This window comes from Emydura macquarii, unplaced genomic scaffold (assembly GCF_026122565.2).
Source record: "Emydura macquarii macquarii isolate MOO-44397 ecotype Brisbane River unplaced genomic scaffold, CSIRO-AGI_Emac_v2 contig_1253, whole genome shotgun sequence".
NCBI lineage: Eukaryota > Metazoa > Chordata > Testudines > Chelidae > Emydura > Emydura macquarii.
The window spans coordinates 57,652,238-57,674,380 of NW_027131390.1; the positions used below are offsets into that span (position 1 = coordinate 57,652,238).

Consider the following 22,143-nt stretch of genomic DNA (forward strand, 5'->3'; position numbering starts at 1 on the left):
TTGTGTCAGCAGGTTTGGGGGTATGCCTATGCTGGCAGACATCTGTAGTGTAGACAGGGGCTATATGTGGGAGCCTTAGCAGGACATCCAAATCTCAAGGAACTTCTCTGACCATCATCACTGTAGCATCTGAGTAAGTAATTAACAATAAACAAGGATATACAAAGGAGAACGGTTCCACAGTTTGACACTAAGAAGACTTAATGTGCCTGATGCCAATCTGAACATCTAAAAGCAGGATTAGGATATCTGGTGAATGTCCCTATATTTGCAAAGTACACACTTGTGAAATATCCCCCTAAATTAACAATACACATGACCATCTAACAGATCAGAAAAGAACAACAGCTAGCAGAGTTTCTCCTAAAAGCATTCCTATTTTATATGTATTTAATTCACCAATGTGTTTTTCCCCCCCATCATAAAATGTTTACATGGGAATACTAGGGAATTAAAGATAATGTAATATCTTAGCCAAAACTGTGTAAATTGATATGGCTTGTTGAAACAGTGTTGGAGTGTTAGGTCAAAGGACATTCTAAACATAGTCTTATGCTTACAGGAAATAGGCATGTGCCACCCAGTGCTGCAAATATCATTAAAACCTAATGTTTATTTATATACCTAAACTGCTAATTGTGTATGTGGCTAGCCCAGGTGTTGCTATCACTGTTATCCTCATCCTCTCTCCCCAATTCCCTCCATTTGTTTGTTACGTCCACTTGTGGTTCAAGTTGCCCCAATCCTGCAAAAAAACTTTTGCACGTGCTTAACTTTATGCAGATGAGTACCTCCACTCAATGGGACAGCTCAGCTGTGTAAAGATTGAGCATGTGCAAGGGCTCGCAGGATTGGGGCCTCAGCTTGTTTGTTCCTTGGGGCATAATCTGTTTTTTGCTATGTGATAATATGGCACCCAGAAAATGGAGCCCTGATTGGATTGGGGCTGAAGGCGCTATTGTAATATAAATAATAAATATTTAAGTGTACATTTTCTAAACATTGGTGTCCTTTAGGCTTTGCATATGCTGCATAAAGGACACAATGTGTTAGCATAAATGGAACTGATGTTTACTAATTTAATAATAATTATTATAATTAATAATCATTAACAATATTTAATATTTTACATTGCATTAGCATCCACAGGCCTCATCCAGGTCTCAAGCTTCCTTTAACAAAGGATCTTTGGTCCATAAGCTGAAATACCCCCTCCCAATCCAAGGGAAGAGAAATTTCAAAAATTGCTGCCATATTATGGGAATTCTTTTATAAATGCTACATTCAATAATGTCGCTGTGATCTATCCATACCATAGTATAAAGAGAGATCCCTATTTTGAAAAGCCGGGAAAGATAAACTGCTTTGATAGAGAAAAACAATGAAGGTCCAATACACAAAACAAATGGCTTCTGGGGTGCCTTGACTGATTGTCTCAAGAGCCCAAACTGAACATGCTATATTTAAAGGTAAAATGATTTTTTGTCTATCTGCCAGCTGCAAATTCACAACGGGACCTGGAAATCTAGCAAGGCCTATTCCTTCATGCACATCGTCACCTGTAAGAAAAGCCTGTGGCCACCTAATGTCTGTGCAGCCCCCTTTTCTTCAGAGTCTGCCAGGAGTCTCTGATTGGCCCTTGGTGAACAATTCAGTTAAGGAGACTCAAGGACTAGACTCCTCTCCTAGCTGCATTGGTTCTGCAGGATTGATGGGAATGAAAATCTGTAAAAAACTCTTGTTTGTCATTCAGGTAAGCAGATTTGTCTCTGAACACAAGCAGGGGGTGGCTCTTTGAGTGAGACAGTGACTTTTTTACACAGTCACTTTTCAGAGTGGAGCTGCATTTTGACAGAAATTCTGGCTCTCATGCTAACCCGTGTATTCAGGAAAAATGGCAAAAGAAGTAGTGCACATGTATGTCCCAGCAAATCCTGGACAGGAAACAACTGTGTTGAATGTGTTCTGTACGGTTATGAGTGATGTGTAATAGGGTCACAAGCAAAGTAGGCATGGTCCATCAGATAATGAGAAGATGCATTTCCATCCTGGCTATGCATATGTCTAATGCATACAGCATCTGCTTCTTTTCATTCTAATTTAAAGGGGAATAAATTAAGCAAGGGGTCATGTGCACAGCTACCTGACTCATGCTGTTTAACTGGTGCTTTAACTAATTCCCTGGCAATTGACATAAATGTAACTAACCCTGTGGAAATCCTATGTCCCTCATGTGTTCTCAGTTTCCACACTGTCTCCCCACAGACATGGCCTTGTGTGGCAGGGAGTGGATTTCCTGAACTACATTCATTGATTGTTAATTTGTTCCTTATCACACTTCCTACATCTCCAGTACAAATACAGAGAGGGACTGTCACAGAGTGGCTGGTTGGCCTCTGTAAATGAAGCAGTGTTCCAGCTCCTCTGTGCCAGGACAGGTGCTCCCATTTGGCCAATTCAGAGGGTGGTCCAGCCCCTGGGGGCTGTAAAGGATCAGTGAGCAACTCAGTGAGAGAAAGGCCCAGTGAGTCCTGCTAGAGACTAGAGGGACTTGAGGAGGTCCAGGAAGGAAGCAGAAAGTGCATCCTGGGGGAAGACTGATGGTAAAGAGAGCAACAAGAGGGGTTTGTTGGCTGGTATCCCCAAGCCAGAAACCCAGGGCTGGAGGCAGGAGGAGCAGCTGAGGGAATTGCGTGCTGGCTCTAAGGTAGAGAGGCAGAGCCAAAGGCTAGAGAGGGCTGAAGGCAGGCAAGCAGTGGAGGAGCTTACCCACTGACCTCTCCAGGGCCAGAGTTGGACCCAGAGGCACCATGAGAGGGCCAGTGGAAGTGAGAGATGCTCTCCTGGCAAGGATGCTCCCAGCAGAGAGGCTGTGGGTGTTCCTGCTGGGAAGAACAGGGTTGCGCTTCAGTTGGAAGGGCTGCAGTGGCTGTCCTACTACAAGTACTGGAGAAGACTATGCTGGAGAGCCAGTGTGCGTGAGACATACCAGGGCTGTATGTTGCATTACTATAAGGATTACGCTGGGGGAATTCTGGACTATGGTTTGTTTTGTTATTATTTATGTACATGGGCTTTTGTAATAAATGAACCCCACAAGGGCTGTGTTTATACTTGGGAAGTTGCTTTGGACAATTTCTGAGGAGTACGAAGAATGGAAACTGAGCTGACACAGGCTGCCATTGGAAGGCATTCCAGACAGAGATGCCTTCTTACAGGGGTCCTGCCTCTTACCTCTTGATGCCAGGTTAAGAGTACAGTTGCCAACTGCTAGAATGGGATTCAAATCAGATGTAGACTTTCTACTTATAATGTTTCCACCTAAAGACTAAAAAAAAAAAAGGACATTGTGTCACTCAGCCATAACATCTATGTAAGTGTCAGTACAGCCTGAGGATTTACAGTGAAAAAAGTTCATAAGACTGACACTTACTGACATAAAATTCATTTTAAATTTTATTTCAGCTGTGAATAGAAATTAACTCATCCATTTGTTAATGCAATAACAGACAACATACGGCAATGTTTCTGATCTGCTGTCCTCCCAGAGTTTTTAATTGCTGCAAGAGAGCACGAAAAATCGTTGTCTTCTCCCATGGGAGCTCTGAGACTGCATTTGTCAGGACGTCTTTCACCAGAGCCAGACTGCAGGCAGCTCCAATGGTTAATCCTGAAACCAAGTTATTGTAAGTAGTAAAATGTGAGCCTCATTCTATAGACAGGGTATTAAACTATGTTAAGACTCTACGGTTGTAATTATGTGGTGCCTTTTTTTCACAATCAGCTCTCATTAGAATGTGGACAGTAATATAGCAATATTTTAGAAGTTTTTTGTTACGCTTTAATTTAAGAGACAAGACAAACACTGCATCAGTTTCAAAATGTGCATGTGCAAGCTGGAGTTAAACTAGAACAGGGTTAAAAGCCTTAACAGTTACTGCAGAGAGTCCTTCTTTGACATGGGTAGCAGCTAAGCACACCTGGAAATGGGGATAGTAATATTTACTATCTACTTCCTGGGGCATTTGTGAGGCTTAGTTAATGTTATAAAGTGCTGCGAGATCCTTGCATGGATTCTCCATAGGGAATGAGGGGGCAACAATGGGTATCACCCCCAGTCTACCTACTCCTCCCTCTGGCCCTCACAGTTTCCTATTCCTCCACCAGCATGAATACTGGATCTACAGAGAAACCTATGCGGGGTACAAAGGAGGGAGGAAGAGGTGCTGCAGAGATGGCTGACACCCCCACTTCCATGTTGTAGGGAGGATACCTGCATGTTCAGGTCTTCTCCATAAGCAGATCTTGGAGGATAAATAGCCAATAACTTTGATTCTACATTCCCCCTACGGCTGACCTCAGCCAGCTAAATTGAGGTAAAGATGTTAATCCACATCTACACCAGGGATTGGGTAATGGTTAGGATCAGGGTTAGATAACACATTAGCTATCTCAACTTAACCTCAACTTCTTTTCCTAATCTAGACTAACTCATGTTGCTAATGTTTCATGCACTTGGGGCAGGAATCATAGTTATCTTGATTAGTGAATATCTCTGGAATGATCTGCCGAAACAACCACAAGCATCTCCAGACATTCTTGGAGAGCCACGATATATGTAGAGCAGCTCACATCTTCCCCATTAGGGAATGGATCAGTATTATCTTATGCAGTGTAGAGGGGCATTTAACAGCTTTTGCCAGCAATCGAGCAGATGGCATAAGAAAATGGTAAACAGGTGTGACCCATGGCAAGACCTTTTGGGGTTGTCTGAAAAATATAGTAAAACTGCCTGAAGAACCTTAGCCCCAAGATGTTCCAGACACCTGAATATGATAGGTGCCATGGTAACCAGTTGTGGGTGATTTTTAAGAACAGTTAAATGTCACGGCAGCAAATGCACAGGATGCAGTCAGGGTATGCTGTCTCCTTCCCCCCACACCCTCTTTTTTCCAATGACCCACTTGCAATAAGGAAATTTGTTGCTAATGCAAGTATTAGTGAGAAGATATTATATAAATATGAGACAGTCTGATTGTGGAGAGAGTGCCTTCTGAAGTCAAAGACCGACCTCATCCTGTACTAAATGAAAGTACAGAACAGAAGACCCCCTCCAGAGCGGAACCTTGATTGGCCAGCAAGATTCACCTGGAGATTGTAACACTGGTTGGTGAGCTATAGCTGTACTGCTGTATTCATTTACCATTTATCTAATCCATGCTTAGGCCTTGTACAACAAGAGATTAATAAACTTTAGTCTCTAAATCGGACGGATGTGCCGTGCTTTCATGAAATCCATTAACTCCTTTCTGAACCTTGTAAACCTAAGTCACTAAGCTCTCAGGAGAGAGGAACTGACAATTTTCCTCAGGGAGCCCTCCAGATTGGGAAACTGAGGAAGGTTTTCACTCAGGGAGTCTCCAGGGTTGGGAAAACTGGGGAAAACCACCTGACCTTTATTCAGTGAGCCCTCAGGAGAGGGAATCTGATGGGTCTATTCAAAGAGCTCCCAGGAAGGGGGAATTTGAATTGCAGGCGGTGAGTTCTCAGGGGAGGGACTCTGAACTGCTGACCCAAAGGCCAGGGTAACAGCAGAGAAATTTCCATGTGTTTCAAAGAGGTAAAGCATAGTCTACTAACCACTGTCTGTGTATCTCACCACATTCAGGTCTAGGATCCTTGCAGGAGAGATGATAACTGGATGACACACTCCTTTAAATTTCATGTCAGGCCCTATAGAGTAGAAGGAGATTTAGAGAAAAGGAAGATCACTGCATTTCCAGAACTGTGACTATGTCATTGTTGAACCACATCTTAAGGACAAAAAACACACAAGCAATTCTAATGCTGCCCACTACTGTTCATACACACACTGGCACTAGCATAACAGGATGTGCTCTGATTCTACATACCCACATTGGTGTTCCCCACAACGAGAGGTGCTTTGGTGTACTTAGCCTTCAGCTCCAGAAGCTCCTTTAGGCTAGCAGGAGAAATCCATGTTGTTCTTTCCCCATGGAAAACAAGAGGTTTTTCTGGCTGATTTTCAGCCACTCTCTATAAGGGAAACAATATAGATTTAATTTTAAAGCTCCAGAGAGGCAGTATGGTCTAGTGAACAAAGCACTGGAGTAGGAGCCAAAAGAATTCCTTAACCATGGAAGTCCTACTTAAACCCTCAAAACTGGACTTAAATAGGACTTAAATAGCGCATAAACCTTGTGCTTGCTAGTCCTTTGCATAGAGGGGAAATTTATGCTTCATGAACAAAATGTCTAAAACTGACTCATGCACTTAGGGCTGGATCTTGCACCCTTTGAAATCAATGGAAAATTAATTTTAAAAAAAATTCAGGGCTTTCAAACCAGTCCATAAGTCACCAACTAGCTACAGAGTAAGCAGGGCTTTGATATCCATCTTTCGCCTTGCTGAACAAAGGACAGGGGAGGATTATTATTTTGATAATGTCCTAGTAGCACATGGTACTTTAAAACAGGTTAAAAATACTAAATAAGAAACAAACTCCTTGCCCTAATGATGGTAGAACCACAGTTCATGTTAATTATAAAATACACAATCTGTCATTCCAAATGTTACAGACAAGCCTTTGGATATGCCTATACATCAGCTGGGAAAGTGCTTGCAGCAAGACAGACAGACACATGCTAGCTGTGCTCAAACCAGACATTAAAAATAGCAGCATGGCTGTGCTGGCATGGGAAGTGGCTCGATCTAGCCACCCCAACACAAGCCTGCCCAACCGCCTGGGTACGTACTCAGGCAGCTAGCATAAGCCACAATGGCCACACTGGTATTTTTAGTGTGCTAGCTCGAGCAGAATGAGCCTATGTCTACCTGTTTGCACTGGGAAGCATCCTCCCAGCTGCCATCTAGGCATACCCTTCATCATAGCTGCTGCCTGTAGATAAGGTTGTTAGACATAGGTAGTGCCACCTATAGGTGAGGCTGCCTAACACTATCCATTATAAGACCCTGGTTTCAGTTGCTTATAACTTGGCCAAACTTTAACTGTTTGAGCTGAAATTTTCCATGTGGGGTGTCTGCCACAGACTGATTACTTATGGAAAATTTCAGCAAAAACAGTTCAGCCTTTTCTCAGAACAAGATGACGAAAATGTGTTGTTTTGCCTAGGCTAAAAAAATTCTTACAACTGTTTTGCTGAGAAACTCCAGCTTTGCACAGACAACCTTAATTCCCTATATTTTGAGTACTTGCTTTGCATCCTTAATATTCTTTTAATGTAGTTTTTGTATGTAAATATAAACAAAGAATTTAAAAACATCAGAGATCTTTACAGATCTATCTGAAAATGTGTGATATTTCTCCTGATGAAACACTGCTAGACAGCACATTAAGATGAGTACTACTGAGATACATCTAAATGTTACAAATGTTACAGAATATGCACAGGTCGAAAGCAGTTCTACTTACCATGAGTTCAGGTGGAAATATAAACTCCTGGGTGGGGTCCAAGGGCTGAAATTCATCTGCTGAAAAGAGCTTGGTGGAAATCTTCAACAAACAAACAAACAAAGCAATTTTTTACTTAAATCATTCTTTATAAAAAGGAAATAATCATAAGGACTGGATCTAAAGCCCAATGAAGTCAGCTGGAATCTTTCTAATTACTCTAACAGCTTTGGATTAGGTGCTAAGTAAACTGCCATGTATCAAAAGGGGCTGCTGCAGTGGAAGAAATGGAGAAAGGCAGCCTCTCACAGCTCAGTCATCTTCCCTGGCCCCTCTGGAGCTGGGAGGGTGGAGGTACAGATCTGAAATCCTAACTGTACACATCCTTCTGTTCAACTGTTCTATAGAGAGGTGAGGTGGCTCCATATTTCCTCCCACTCCTCTGGCTCACAGGACAGAGATTTTTTAAAGGAAAGTCTAAATAAAATAAACTATTCATATGGACTGGAGTTTTCACATAAAATTAGTGTCATGATTCTGATTTAGTTTCTGAGGCAAATGTCAGTTCTATGGACCCAATCCTGCCACAAGCGCCATGCAGACAAACCCCTGAACCCACACAAAGCCTCACTCACTTCATACAGCTTCACTTGGGCACAAGGATTGCAAATGCAGAAGTCATTGCAGGATCAGAATCTAAGAATATTAATATTCTTGAACACAAAAGATTGCTTTAACATGCAGATCCAAACAGTCCTCTGCATTGTTATAAGAGACTCCAGTGGAAGAGGGTGAAGATTTCCCTTTCACACACCAACCTTAGCCTTTGGATACATATCTAAATCTCCCACCACTCACAGTACATTCATTTCCTGTGAAAATAGAAAAACTTCCTGATCACCTAGGATGGTACATAGATCATTAAGAGAAATTTTCTAATTTCATAGAACTGCAGCAGCAATGGTCCTGTGGCCTGCAACATACTGGAGGTCAGACTAGATGATCATAATGGTCCCTTCTGGCTTTAAAGTCTATGTATCTCTGAGCAATCGTATGGGAGACACTGAGCTGTAGGCAGCTGGCTATAGGATGCAGCATGGCCTAGCATTTTGTATGTACTGAAGTTACAATAATAAGCAGTACAATGCTCTTCACCTAATGCAAGTTTTACATTTAAACAGGAAGGGAAAAAAAATTAACTCACCTTCTCTCCTTTGAGTTTGTCTTCTTGATCCAAGCAACAGTTCCCATTTTCTTTACTTTGACAACAAAATGGTTCCTAAAATAATATTATCCCATTAATACAATATATGACTGGTGCTCATAGTAAGCCTGATTCCAAATCAATTGAAGTCTTTGGGAGTCTCTCTTTTGACTTACAATGGGCTCAGGATGAGGCTCAATAAATCTTAAATAAAATTGCAAATATTTATGTTTTAAGGAATTATCTTTTTCTTACTAAAACCTTTTTAAAAAAGTTCTCCATGAAAAAAGGTTTTCGAAGTTTCTCAGGGAAATTCACACAAAGCGTTGGCAGCGAGGGTGAACTTTATGTCATTAATACTCATTGATGTCACCATTTTTTTAGTTCAAATCTTATTTCAATTTTATGTTATACATGCCATGCCATGACTAGCAAAGACTCAAGTCTTCTTGCCTCACCTACACAAATATTCCCACTGACTGCAATGAAACAATCTATGTGAGCAAGATTTGGGCCCCTTATGAACAGTTAATATTTAGAACCAGATTTTTATAATACTCTGTGCCATTTAGCAATTTGTATGTCTGGGTTAAATGTTGCAGAACAAGAAATTTATGTGGCTAAGGGACTCATCCAAAGCTCACTGAAGTTAACAGAAACACTTTCATTGACTTCAATGAGCTTTGGTTCAGGCCTTGAGAGATGGCTGATCTGCATTACTGGAATGGACAGCCAACAAACCTTGACAGAAAAAAGACAGGATCTGTATGTAAATTCACAATGGTCTCAGATTGTTTAGATACTGTAATACACGCCTCAGTATATCCCTCCCATAAAAATTATTTTAGAACAAATATTCAAAGTAGTTGAACAGGAAAACTCTATATTTGATTCCCACCATTACCACCGCTTACCTTACAGAAGGTTTTGCAGCCATCTAAGATTGGCCTATATCCAGTGCAGCGGCACAAGTTACCTGATACCAGAAAATAATAGGTGAACTATTAGTTCTATCAGTTCTATCGGCATATAAGTTAGAATTCAAGTCTTCATACTAAAGTTTGATTTTTTTGAGATGACAGGAGAAGGGCTATGTATCTGAAATGCTCTACAGTACAGATATACAAAAGATTTCAGCATCCAGTGGCTCCTGAGGGAAGGAAACTATTACTGCAACTAAGAGGAAGCTGTAATACTGCAAGAGCTGTATCAGATGACAGAAGTAGGAGAGTTGACCCAGGGCCATAATAACTTTGGCTTTGGCTTCACTGACACAAAGGTGGGTTTTTATAATGAAATAACTAGCATGAGATAGTGGAGAATTAAGTGGAGTTAAGACTTAAGAAAACTTAAGTGGAGACAAAAAACTTGCAGTGTTCACCATGAGAGGTAGCTAGGCAAAGTCAGCACTATACCTCCTGCCCATGGTTGGCCCCCATCTCATGGTAAAACTAAACTGGCCTTGTCTCCACTCCGCTTTTACACTGGGATAGTGAACCCACATTAGTTATCCCACTCTAAAACCACACCTTTTTACAGTGAAGATATATCCTGTGTCTCTGTTATTTTATAGTTTTATTACTGTCACAAAAGCTTTGGCACTGTTCTGAGGTTTATAATGTTCTGAACTCTGTATCTGATGACATCTAAGGCTAAGGCTAAGATTTTCAAAAGTGGTTACTGATTATGGATGCCTCAATTTTTGGTTGCCTAACTTGAGATATTTTAAAGGGGCCTGATTTTCAGAAAGTACTTAGTGCCCACTCTCTGAAAATCAGCTCCCTTTAAGGTGTGCCAACCTGGGCACTCTAACTGAGACACCCAAAATCACCGGTCACTTCTGAAAATTTTGGCCCAAGATTTCACTCTGCTGGAGTGTATTTCATTCACCATGACATCACAGATGTGCATTTTAGTGTATAGACAGCTCACAGATTTCAGGCAGTCAAGAATTCATTGTTGTTTTCTTTCCCCCTGCCCCTCTTTTTCTGAAAGGAAAACTTCATTAAAAATTTTATTTACTAACAGATTAATTATCTTGTTAGTTCACATATTAATAATGGCATTGGGAGGGACAGAGACACAACAAACATTCAAACAAAAAACAAAACTTACCAGCCAGAGCTGCAGTTATCTGCTCCATGGAGGGTTCAGGGTGGTTTCTCAGCAAAGCATACATAGACATCACCATTCCAGGAGTGCAAAAGCCACACTGAGAGCCATGGCATTTGGCCAGCCTTTCCTGGAACAGAACATAACAGGTCAGGCCCTGCTTTCAAAATACAGCATTAACAAATTCCTTTTTTCCATCACTTAAAAGAGCTGTTGATTTCAGACATTATCAACATGATTTAAAGGGTTACGAGATCTATCCTAATTAACACAATCAGAAATGTGATGGATGTTACAAACTAAATGCCTACTTCTTAGAAATGTGAGATCTTTCGAGGAGAAACGTAATCTAACCTGAAATTTGAACCAAGAATAGTTATTTTAGATGTGTGGGGACAAGGAGGGCAGATTATCCCACATTTGGGGGAAGATTATCCCGCAACTGCCTACTGCATGGGGCCTTCCTTTGTGGCATCTGATGCTGACCACTGCTGGGGACAGCACATTGACCTAGAAAGATCATGGGTCTGATCCAGTCTGGCAATTCCTGTGTTCCTATGTCTTACAAATATTATATGCAGTGTTGTTGTAGCGGTGTCAGTTCAGGATATTAGAGAGAGACAAGGTGAGTGAGGTAATATCTTTTACTGGACCAACTTCTGTTGGAGAGAAAGAAAAGCTTTCAAGCTACACTGTCTCTCTCTCACCAACAGAAGTTGGTCCAATAAAAGATATTACCTCACCCACCTTGTCTCTCTGTTAGCATTAGGCAGTCTGTACAAAGGGGCATCTCTAATTAGTCTTAATCAACCACTTTAACTTGTATTGTCAAAGTTTCCAGTAAAAATTAGTCTAACCTTTAACAGCAACAACCTAACAGACATCAGACTTCTACTGACCCACTGAATCTCACTGTCCTCTTTGCTGTGTCTCCAGCTTAGAATATATGCACTGCTTAGCAAGCAGCAACACTACATAGATTTCACACCTTTTAAAATAGTTTGTTTTTTAACAAAGTTGGACAAATAATCCAAAATATTTTCTGTGTAGACTTGGTAGAATTTTGAAGTTAATTCCTTTGGCAATTTTTGCATCCCTTTGGCATTTCCTTTCTGGGTTCAAGGAGGCACCAGCATTGGTAGGAGATCACACACCTCTTAGTTAATCATCTAGCACTGTCTTGTTTTAGCCAATAGGTTGTTCCTATAATACACTGCAAATTCCTGCAGTTTTTGCAGCATGTGTGACATCTGCCAGCAAACAGCACTGTACATAAGGACTACATTTTCCTGTCTTCCTCCACACCTTTTGAGTTACACTGCAGAATCAGTTACACTGCAAAATCCAGGCTGCTCAGCTATCTTTTAGCAGCAGGATACCATATCTCATAACAATGCCCTACCACCACAGCCAATTAATCCTAGGCACATGGAGGAAAAAAGCAAAAATCCTTTTATTCTTGCAGCATGTTCTCACCTGAACTGGATGTATCCGGGTTTTTGTGCATCCTATACCTTCCACAGTGGTGACTGCAACGCCATGCAACGAGCATATGGGTAATAGACAGGCATTGGCAGAATAATGTCTTTGGATTGTAAAGGAGAATCAAGGATATTAAATACAGCATAATCATATTCTGTGGTAAATTAAGAAAGAGCTTTTACTGTATTTCTCTAGCTATAAACACCCATCATCATCATATTGAGTGAAACGAGAATGATAAGCTTTAAAAAAATAGGGATTACACAAGCAGTAATTCTTGTGTACACTGTAGGGAGTCACATGCCTGCTCATGCAACAGTTGGCAGTTAGAGGCCTGTCTGTGCAAATGCCTCAATCCTAACATTCTATGGGCCAAGAGTATAAACACCTCCCCCTTCTGTCATTTAATTCCTATCTGCCACCAGAAGCCCTACGTACAACTGGGCTCTGATGCAGAGGGCAGGAGGGAGGGTCAGGGTGTCTCTTTGCAGGCTATGTAGTCAGAAAGCAAGAGTTTCTCCTTCGTGACATTGGTTTCACAGAGCTCACTAGCTAGCAGTGACTTCCCTGATGAGGTGAGCTTAGCAGTGCCCTACTAGTTAAACAGTGACATAAGCACTGCTCTAAGTCAGTGGTTTTCAACCTGGGGTCTGCAGACTATGTCTAAAATTTCCAAAGAGGTCTGCACCTCCACTCAAAAAATTTTAGGGGTCCACAAATGAAAATAAAGGTAGAAAGCCACTGCTCTAAATCAATATTTGCTCATTACAGTGTTGATATAGCATTCAGAGAACAGCAGTGATGGAAGTGTAAGCTGAACTCCATTGAGGAGGCTTAGAGATTTTAGGTAACTACATGCTGTGGATACATGTCACTGGAACAGCTATCCTTATCACTAAGCCAATGATGCATTCAGACATAGGGACTTTTGCCAGCTCATAACATGATTCAGTGCACAGTCTTTCCACTTATCTGGAACTTACAAGACCTTTGAACTAACAAGGACAGACCTCTAGGTTTTTCTGTAAATGATCAATTTAAATTGAATATTAAGTTATTGTTTTACAAGCTTTTTTTAAATACAGTATCACATATGGAAACCTTATTTACATTCTTGTTTTTAAAAACAAGGCTGCCATATTTCCTTCAGTAAACTGAAATCTCATTTATTTTTAAAAGGTCATAAAAATTCATTGTTGAGTTTTTCAAATCTTTTGTTAAGGATACCTTATCTTCTTGGAAACTGGTTCATATGTGGAGATCATCACAGTGCAGGCTCCGCAGCCACCTCCTCCACAGCCATACTTAGTTCCTGTGAGACGGAGTGAAAGAGCTGCCATTAAGGAAAAAAGTTTATGGGTACATAATAATTCATTTTTTGCTTCTGCTCTATTCCAAATAGTTTTCCAGGTTGTGTAAAGCTTGAGGACAATCTTCTTTCTAAATGCAACGTATATGGACCCTGGAATTGGACAAATGCAATAGCACATATCTCAGACACTCATTTTTACATCACTTGAAATCTTCAATTACTAGAAGACCAAAACTAAGAAATGAACTGACCTGCTCCCACCAAGTTCAATGGAAGCTGTTGACTTCCTTTGGAAGCAAGAGCAGCCCACAATACATAAATATTCCATTGGGACAGAAACAACAATAGGTGTTCTGTACAGCTCACATGTCTGTTTCAAAGTGTCTGAATTGTATTCTTGGGGAAACTCAGTAACTCACTGTGCAGCATAGGGAAAAGATTTAGGGCCCAAGACTCACGGGTGACATAAATTAAACTTAAATATGTAGTTAAGTGCTTTACTGAATCAGGGCTTCAAAGTAAGTTAGGAACCTAAATACTTTTATGGATCTTAGGGCCAAGATTTTCAAAATGGTTGCCACTGGAGTTAATGGGAATGCTTAGTGCTCAGAACTTATGGGTGCTACAGACTAAAATGTCTAAATTCCCTGTCGGGTTAAAATGAAACCCTCAGGTTTATTTTGAGTCTGTTATAATATCACAGACTAAACAATGGGAAGATAAATGTATTTCATATGGAAAACATTATTTGTTGAAATCATCACTCTTGCAGGAAATCAGATGAACAAAATGGGAATCAAATAGCTAACAAGGCAAAGTACAAGTCATCAAATTCAAAAAGCCAAAAATATTTTTTTTAGTGGTAAAACAACCAGAACAAACAGGAATTTATTTTGGAGTTGTGAAATATTATAATTCTCTGTATTAACTGTATAGCACTTGAATGTTATGGGTCTCAAACTGATTTTAAACATGTGGGCAAGTATTCCATTTCACATTTACTACCAGAACAAATTCCAAGGCAGAGATGAATGAAAGGTAGTGTTCCTCAACCCTTGCTTTGTCCTCTGAGTTCCTTCATTGACTTATTCTTACATGCTGCATTAAATTTAAACTTCTTGTCCTTTTTGTCAAGGTTCCGCACTCCATCCCAGCCCACATCTCAGATCTTGTGTTGTATCATCTGCCTCCTTGCTTTGTCTGCTACACTTCCAACATATAAGTAATTTCTGCCCTTGATGGAGGCTCATCAAGAAAACAAGCAGAGCTGTAATCCATGATTAGCGCAAAATATTAATGTGCTATCATCTATTCTAAACAACCTCTGTTTGTAGATATAAGACTACTGAGGAACATGCATAGAATGATCTCAGGCGGCATGAAACTAAAGAGGTTTTGTCTATGCTTAAAAATTAGGAGCTTACTAAAGCCTTGTCTACCCTAGCATTTATGCTGGCAAAACTTTTGTCACTCACAAGTGTGAAAAGAACACCCCCTTGAGCGACATAAATTTTTCCAGCATAAGCACTTGTGTAGTTGCGTTATGTCAACGGGAGAGAGCTCTCCCTCCAACATAATAAAACCACCTAAACGAACGGCGTTAGCACTTATGCCGGCAAAATTTATGTCACTCAGGAGTATGTTTTTTAATTCTGGGGTAAAGAGATCAGATGTCCTGCACTAGAAACACAACCCAGCACTTTTTAGGACAAGAATAACTTCTCCAGCTGACAATAGAAATTTTTAGGTACAGTACAGTAGGCAGAATAATTACATATTTGAAATTTAGCTGGGACACTGAGACTAGTATTTCCACTCTTTCCAAAAGTCCCATTTGAGTTCTAATGACCACTTGTGGACAGGTCATCAGATATGCACTTTATCTGAAAAACGGCATTTCCAGCAGCACAGTGCTCTCTTCCACCATTCTGAAGCATCAGTTCAGTTCAGAGGGTAAGTTACACTTACTAAATCCTGTATTCACACTTCACTAATACACACGTAACCTAAATACAAAGATACTGACTGCAATCTGGTTCTCAGCATCGAGGTCTCAGATTACTAAAACATCATTATTTTTAAAACTAGATTACAGAACTTTATCACAGATTATCTGAAAAGGGTAATTTAGTTTAAGAAAATACAGTTTGTGATTCAGCCTCCTGACGTCAACTTCCCTCACTTACTTGCTAATTCACAGTGGATCTTCCATTCATTAATAGTCTAACGCACCATTTCCCATAACCTCTAGCCTCTCATCCAAATACCCATGACGTTTGGCTCACCTTCCTTTATTTATTATAAAATCCCTGTGATTTGATAGAAGTGCTATATAAGTGCACAGTATTATCAGAGGATGTCAAAGCACTTCACAAATACTAATTAATCCCTGTGAGGCAGATAATATTAATATCTTCAGTTTACAAATGAGGATACATGTGCACAAAAAGGGTAAGTAACATTACCAAGGTGCCACAGCAAGTCAGTGGCAGAACTTGGCACAGAACCCAGATTGCCTGGCTCAGCAACATGCTCTGACCAGTGAACCACAATCCCTTTTGGGGTGCAGCTGACATTCAGATAACTTTTGCAATTTAATAGAGTTTGCTACTGTTAATAAAATTAAAAATATAGTCAAGCACTGAAGAGTGTTTAGCTCTTAAAAAAGATACATAACTTAATATAGTAATTTTATACAACTCCAGGGTCCAATCCTGTCATCCTTGATCAGGCAAAGTTCTAATTATCATCAGTGAGAGTTTTGCCTGCATAGGGCACTATCCTGCAGACCTTAACTGAATCAACCAGGAAAGGATATGTCTCTTTCGGAGGTAAGACAACAGCATTTGTTCAGGATCAGCATTCTTCTCTACTATCTGCAGAAGGAAGTGAAACAAGCTGTTACAAAAATGCTCAAGCTTTATCCTTCAGAGCACAAACCCATAGACTTCCTTTCCCAACCCCGCTTAACAGAACTGCGCATGCTAAGGACATATTAAAGGGAATTTTTGCTTCCTTTGGAAGTTCTTTGTCTGACAGTCCTACTGCTAAAAAGAAACTGTTTATCTTTCACTCTTAACTTGTCAATCTCCTTAAGCTCATTGCACAGAAAAAAATGTATGCAAAGCACACATGGTGTGGAGGTGACAGCTAGAGAGTTTTCCGAGGGTAGGAACTCCTAGCCCATCTCCCTCCCCCGCCACCAGTATCATGCCTCTTCCTGAGAATGTGGCATTTGTTCTGAGAAGAGATTAAATCGCTACATTAGAGTTATAGAGGCAGTTTTCTGTTCTGAGTCTGCAGAGGGTAAAGGAACGTGGTAAACGGAGAACAGCCCATGGAGTCCGAGGAACTTGGGTCTGTGTGTCCGGTTGTAATCACATGAGAAGGGGCCTAAAGGACACTCCAACGCCTCCCATCCCCAAAGCCCTACTGTTGCCTGCCCCGATCACTTACTTTTCTCCCATTCACATAGAAAATCAGCTCATTAAGCCCCGCTTCCCCTGCTGCGGGAAGAGACATTGCAAGACGCAGGGAATCACAGCAACTCCTATCCCCGCAAACCAGCTGTGCCGCTCAGTGCAGCCCAGCGACTCACTCGAGCAAGCGACGGAATTGGGCACAACGCACAGTCAAGAAGTATCGCAGGGGGCGGGGTGCAGGGCGGGACGGCCTGTGAACTCGAGGGGTGGGTCAGGGCCGGCAAAGACAGTAAGAGGAGAAGAGAAGCGGGGGAGGGGTCGGGACTGGAAGAACTCAGTGCCACTGCAGACTTGCTACCCGCAGGCAGGGAGACCCGAGGCACAGTCGTGCCTTGGCTTCTCCTTACACCTTCCGTACCCGCAACTGCAGTAATATACATAAGCAGGCCCATAGCTGTAAGTAGCTTCCACCCATTGTGCAATCCCTGATAAAAAGCCCATCCTGCTCCAAACACTTTCAGTACTGGTTCACTACCAGGAAAATCAAACACAGAGGTTACTATCGCCAAAAAAATCAAATGGCATGATTGTTCTCAGGTTCTTCACTGGAATGACTGTTCTATTGCATATATGCTGGCACAGAATGTAAAGGAGACACTTGCATTTTACAGTACTGCAAACTATTAGATCATCCTCCCATGAAACTGTTATATCACCACATCTTTCCCTTGGCTGTCAAGGTAAGGTTGAAATGTCTTGGTCTGATGCAGGAGAGGCTGTGCCAGGTTTCATTCACACACTTGACAATGGTGAATAGGAAATGTTCTCTGCCAATTTACCCCCAACATTTTTAATATAATCTTTTTATTTTTATTTCTTTTAAAAAGCTAAGCTTCTAGACTTTGAGATTGTGAAAAAAGTTTTGGAAATGTGACCTTATTCAGTGTTGTCTCCCTGAGGCTGTGGACAACCTGAAACAAAAAAGCCTCCATTCCTCTTGAAGGGTTAATAATTCAGAAACCTACTTACTCTGCTGTCACTCTGACTCTGCCTTCAGCTCAAAAAGTTATGTCTGGAACTTCCAATAGGCATGAGCCCCCTCCCACCTTTCTTTTCAAACCCTGTGTGCATTTAGAGTACCAGTGGCAAAAAAGACATTTTCTGGCTAGGAACATAACATGTTATTTGTCAAGAGTTGTTTGCTATCTTGTCAAAAAATTAAAAGCTGGTCTCCTGTTACAGAGTGATTTGATTGTAGGGGTAGGTTAGGCAGATTGTCAACTATTTGTTTACTTAACTAGTACAACTGCCTTCCTTCTGTGCTATTTCCCCCCCATGAATTAACTTTAATATTTGGGATGATATATGGATTCTTTAAAACAGTAAGGATGAAATCCTGGTCTCACTGATGTCAATGGCAAAACTCTCATTGACTACGGTGGAATCAGGATTTCCCCCTAAGATTCCAGTCCTGTGAGGTTCTGAGTGCCCCTAATTTGTCCTAAAGTTAATTGGAGTTGAGGATAAAGGATCAGGCCCTAAATTAATAAAATTTCACTTTTTCATATATTACAATACCTTAGCTTTATATATTGAAGGCATCAAAATAATGGTTTCTGCTTAGCTTCAGCTGCCCATCCCTAAACACTCCCCCACTTCTGTAGTGAAAACAGAAATGCAAACATTTCAAAGTTCTAGGGAAAAAAGGCAGGTGAGATTTCCCGTACAGAACCTAGACTATCTTCCCTCCACAAATGTGACCTGAATGAGGGAAAATCTTACACTGTAATGATCCCAAGAAAGAGAAATTTATCTTTCCATATGTAATATTTTTCTTGCCTAATACTGGCATAATTTATAGAAACATACGTGATGAATCATATCCAGAACCAGTGTATTTAATGTTCTATAGTATGCTTCTCATGTGAAAATGTATTTATGTTGAAATCCATTTAAACTGCTTGTATTCAGAGAGAGAAATCAACACAGGATCACAGAGAGATGCAACACAGAGTGTCTTTATTGAACTAACACTAAAACCTGCCAGGACTGGCTGAGCTATCCCCTAATAGTCTAACTCTGTTGCTATGGCAACAAGCTAAGCTCTGTTGCTACGGCAACCAAGGCAATTAGGCAAGACACCAAATACACAACATATTCCTCCCCCCTTAATGAAAACACCCATTTAGCAGAACAATCACTAAACTAGGGAATGAGGGTAGACTGCCTCATTTCCTGGCTAAACCCCTGGAATTATTCTGCCCCATAATGTGGGTTTGCCCTAGCTAAAGATCCAGCCGTTGAGGAGGCCTTCTCTCTCTAGGTGGGTTATGGCGGACTTCTGGTGTTCTTGCACCGGAAGGTGTTATTGGTGCAGGTCAAACGATGGGCTCAGGACTCATAGCTCGAACAGGTGAGGATGTTGTATCTGCTCGAATAGGGGAGGGGCGGTATCTGCTGCAGAGGTGCGCAGCTGTCATCCCATCATTAGAAAGGCCGGGGATGCTTTGGTCGTAGCATGAGGTGTGTTTCTGTAGGATAATAAGAAAGAGTCCAGATGCTTTTGAATGGATGAATGTCCCCTTGCAGATCTTAAAGCTTGTTTCATGATCTGCACAAACCTTTCAGCTAATCCATTGATGGATGGATGATAAGGTGCTGAAGTGATGTGATGTATCCCATTTGCTTTCATAAAATTTTCAAACTCCTGAAGTACTATCCAGAAACTAGTATCCAGAAACTGTGAAATCTTTAGTCGTTTCGGTCTGTCACTCATAAGTTGTTCTGGCAGACCGAAATGACTAAAGATTTCACAGAGTTTCTGGATAGTAATTTCAGCAGTAGTGGATGGCATTACAGAGACGTCTGGCCATTTAGAGTGGGCGTTTATAACAACTAGGAACATGCTTCCTTCAAATGGGCCAGCAAAATCAATATGAATATGCTGCCATGAGTTTTCAGGCCCATCCCATGGGTGTAGGGGTGCCAACTGAGGTGTGTTCCTCACACTTTGACATGAAGTACAAGCTCTTGCCTTCTCTTCAATGGCACTGTCCAGGTTAGGCCACCAAAAAACAGGGTTACTTACCAGTAACTGTTGTTCTTCGAGATGTGTTGCTCATATCCATTCCAATATAGGTGAGTGCGTGCCCTGTGCACTGGTTCCCGGAACTTTTTTGCCCTTAGCAAGCCCCGTAGGGCCGGCTTAGGTGCCGCCTGGAGTGCTGAGCTCATGTTGTGGTATATCGGGCACCGCCGGTCCCGAGGGCTCCTAGTCCCTTCTTTCTGCCAACTCCGACAGTGGGGACGGAGGGCGGGTGTGGAATGGATATGAGCAACACATCTCGAAGAACAACAGTTAGTGGTAAGTAACCCTGTTTTCTACTTCAAGTGATTGCTCATATCCATTCCAATATAGGTGATTAAATAGCCATACCTTGGAGGTGGGTAGGAGTCAGCGTCGAGCTACTTTCATCAATACGGCCCTGCTGAAGGCCGCGTCCGCTCTCGCCTGCTGCACAATGGTGTAGTGGGATGTGAAGGTGTGGACTGAGGACCAGTCGCTGCCTTGCAGATGTCCTGCAGGGGCACTCTTTCCAGGAAGGCTGCCAATGAGGCCTGGGCTCTGGTTGAGTGCGCTGACACAGCTCCTGGGAGCGGCACCTTCGCCTGCTTGTGGCAGGTCCTGATGCAGGCGGTGATATAGGTGGAGATGTGCTGGGTGGAGACAGGTGAGCCCTTCATCCGGTCCGCCACTGCCACGAACAGCTGTGTTGACTTCCGGAACGGCCGCGTCCGCTCGATGTAGTAGGCCAGGCCTCGTCTCATGTCCAGCGAGTGCCATCTCCACTCCCCCGAACTGTGTGGTTTAGGAAAGAACACGGGGAGGAAGATATCCTGGTTATAATGAAACTGGGACACCACCTTAGGCAAGAAAGCCGGGTGGGGCCTCAGCCGCACTTTGTCTTTATAAAAGATGGTGTAGGGGGGCTCCAAGGTCAAAGCTCGTATTCAGAGACCCTCCTAGCTGATGTAATGGCCACCAGGAAGGCTACCTTCCACGAAAGGACGAGCAGCAGGCATGTAGCCATGGGCTTGAAAGGGGGCCCTGTCAGAGCGGCGAGGACCAGGTTCAAATCCCAGGGAGGCACCGGGTCACGGACCTGCGCATACAGCCTCTCCACCCCCTTGAGGAACCTAACTGACATGGGGTGCAAGAATAGTGACCCCCCTTCCATTGCCAGGTGCACCTTCAGGGAGCCCAGTGCTAGACCCTGCAGCTTCAGATGGAGCAGGTACTCCAAGATCGCCTGTATGGCTGAACAGCTCGGTGGGATACCCCTGGACTTCGCCCAACAGGTAAAGTGCTTCCACTTGGCCCGGTACACCACCTGAGTGAAAGGTTTTCTGCTATCCAGCAGAACCTGTTGGACCTGCACCGAGCAGGCTCTCTTTCCCTCCGTCAGCCACAGAGTCTCCATGCTGTCAGGTGGAGGGAGTCCAGGTCCGGGTGCAGCAGGCGACCCTGGTCCTGAGAGAGCAGGTTGTAACGCCTCAGGAGCGGCATTGGCATGGCGATAGACAGTCCAGCAACATGCTGAACCAGTGCTGTCTTGGCCAGTCCAGGGCAATCAGTATGATGTCCGCTTTGTCCCTCTTGATCTTCAAGAGGACTTTGAGCAGCAGCGGAATGGGGGGAAACGCGTACACGAGGGTCCCCGTCCAATCTATGAGAAATGCGTCGGAGATGGAGCCCGGCTCGCAACCCCAGAGCAAGCAGAACCTCGGGCACTTCCTGTTCCAGGACCACGTGAACAGGTCCAGTTGGGGAACACCCCACTTGCAGAAAATGGAAGTCACCACCTCCGGGTGCAGTGACCAGTCTTGGTGGGGGAGAAACGACCTGCTGAGGCGGTCCGCCTCATCGTACCTGACCCCCGGGAGGTGAGAGGCAGATATGTGGAAGTCATGTCTCACCGCAAGGTCCCAAAGATGAATAGCCTTCTGGCAAAGGGCCAAGGAGCACGCCCCCCTTGCCTGTTCATGTAGAACATGGCCGCTGTGTTGTCCGTGAGGACCTGCACCATCCTGCCCCTCAGGAATCTGAGGAACACCTTGCAGGCCAGGCGCACTGCTCTGAGCTCCCTGACATTGATGTGAAGACACCTCTCGCCTGTCA

The 22,143-nt window shown here is 42.6% G+C and overlaps 1 protein-coding gene across 3 annotated transcripts in view; it reads right to left on the minus strand.

The window, feature by feature from the left end:
* LOC137153507 (aldehyde oxidase 1-like) overlaps nt 1–17,108 on the minus strand; it is an 82,647-nt gene extending 65,539 nt beyond the window's left edge. The window contains exons 1-12 of one of the 3 annotated variants that reach the window (XM_067548947.1): nt 16,999–17,108; nt 16,361–16,418; nt 13,458–13,554; nt 12,225–12,333; nt 10,752–10,878; nt 9,551–9,612; nt 8,637–8,711; nt 7,454–7,534; nt 5,913–6,057; nt 5,641–5,733; nt 3,519–3,670; nt 3,235–3,328 (exon numbers count right to left, since the gene is read on the minus strand). In XM_067548947.1, the coding sequence (XP_067405048.1) occupies nt 3,235–3,328; nt 3,519–3,670; nt 5,641–5,733; nt 5,913–6,057; nt 7,454–7,534; nt 8,637–8,711; nt 9,551–9,612; nt 10,752–10,878; nt 12,225–12,333; nt 13,458–13,554; nt 16,361–16,418; nt 16,999–17,064 (1,159 nt within the window). In that variant the 5' untranslated portion in view covers nt 17,065–17,108. Of the gene's footprint in view, nt 1–3,234; nt 3,329–3,518; nt 3,671–5,640; nt 5,734–5,912; nt 6,058–7,453; nt 7,535–8,636; nt 8,712–9,550; nt 9,613–10,751; nt 10,879–12,224; nt 12,334–13,457; nt 14,782–16,332; nt 16,419–16,998 lie in introns of those variants that run through there. The other 2 variants (XM_067548948.1, XM_067548946.1) reach the window with 2 other exon arrangements.
* Between the last annotated feature and the right edge of the window lie 5,035 nt (nt 17,109–22,143).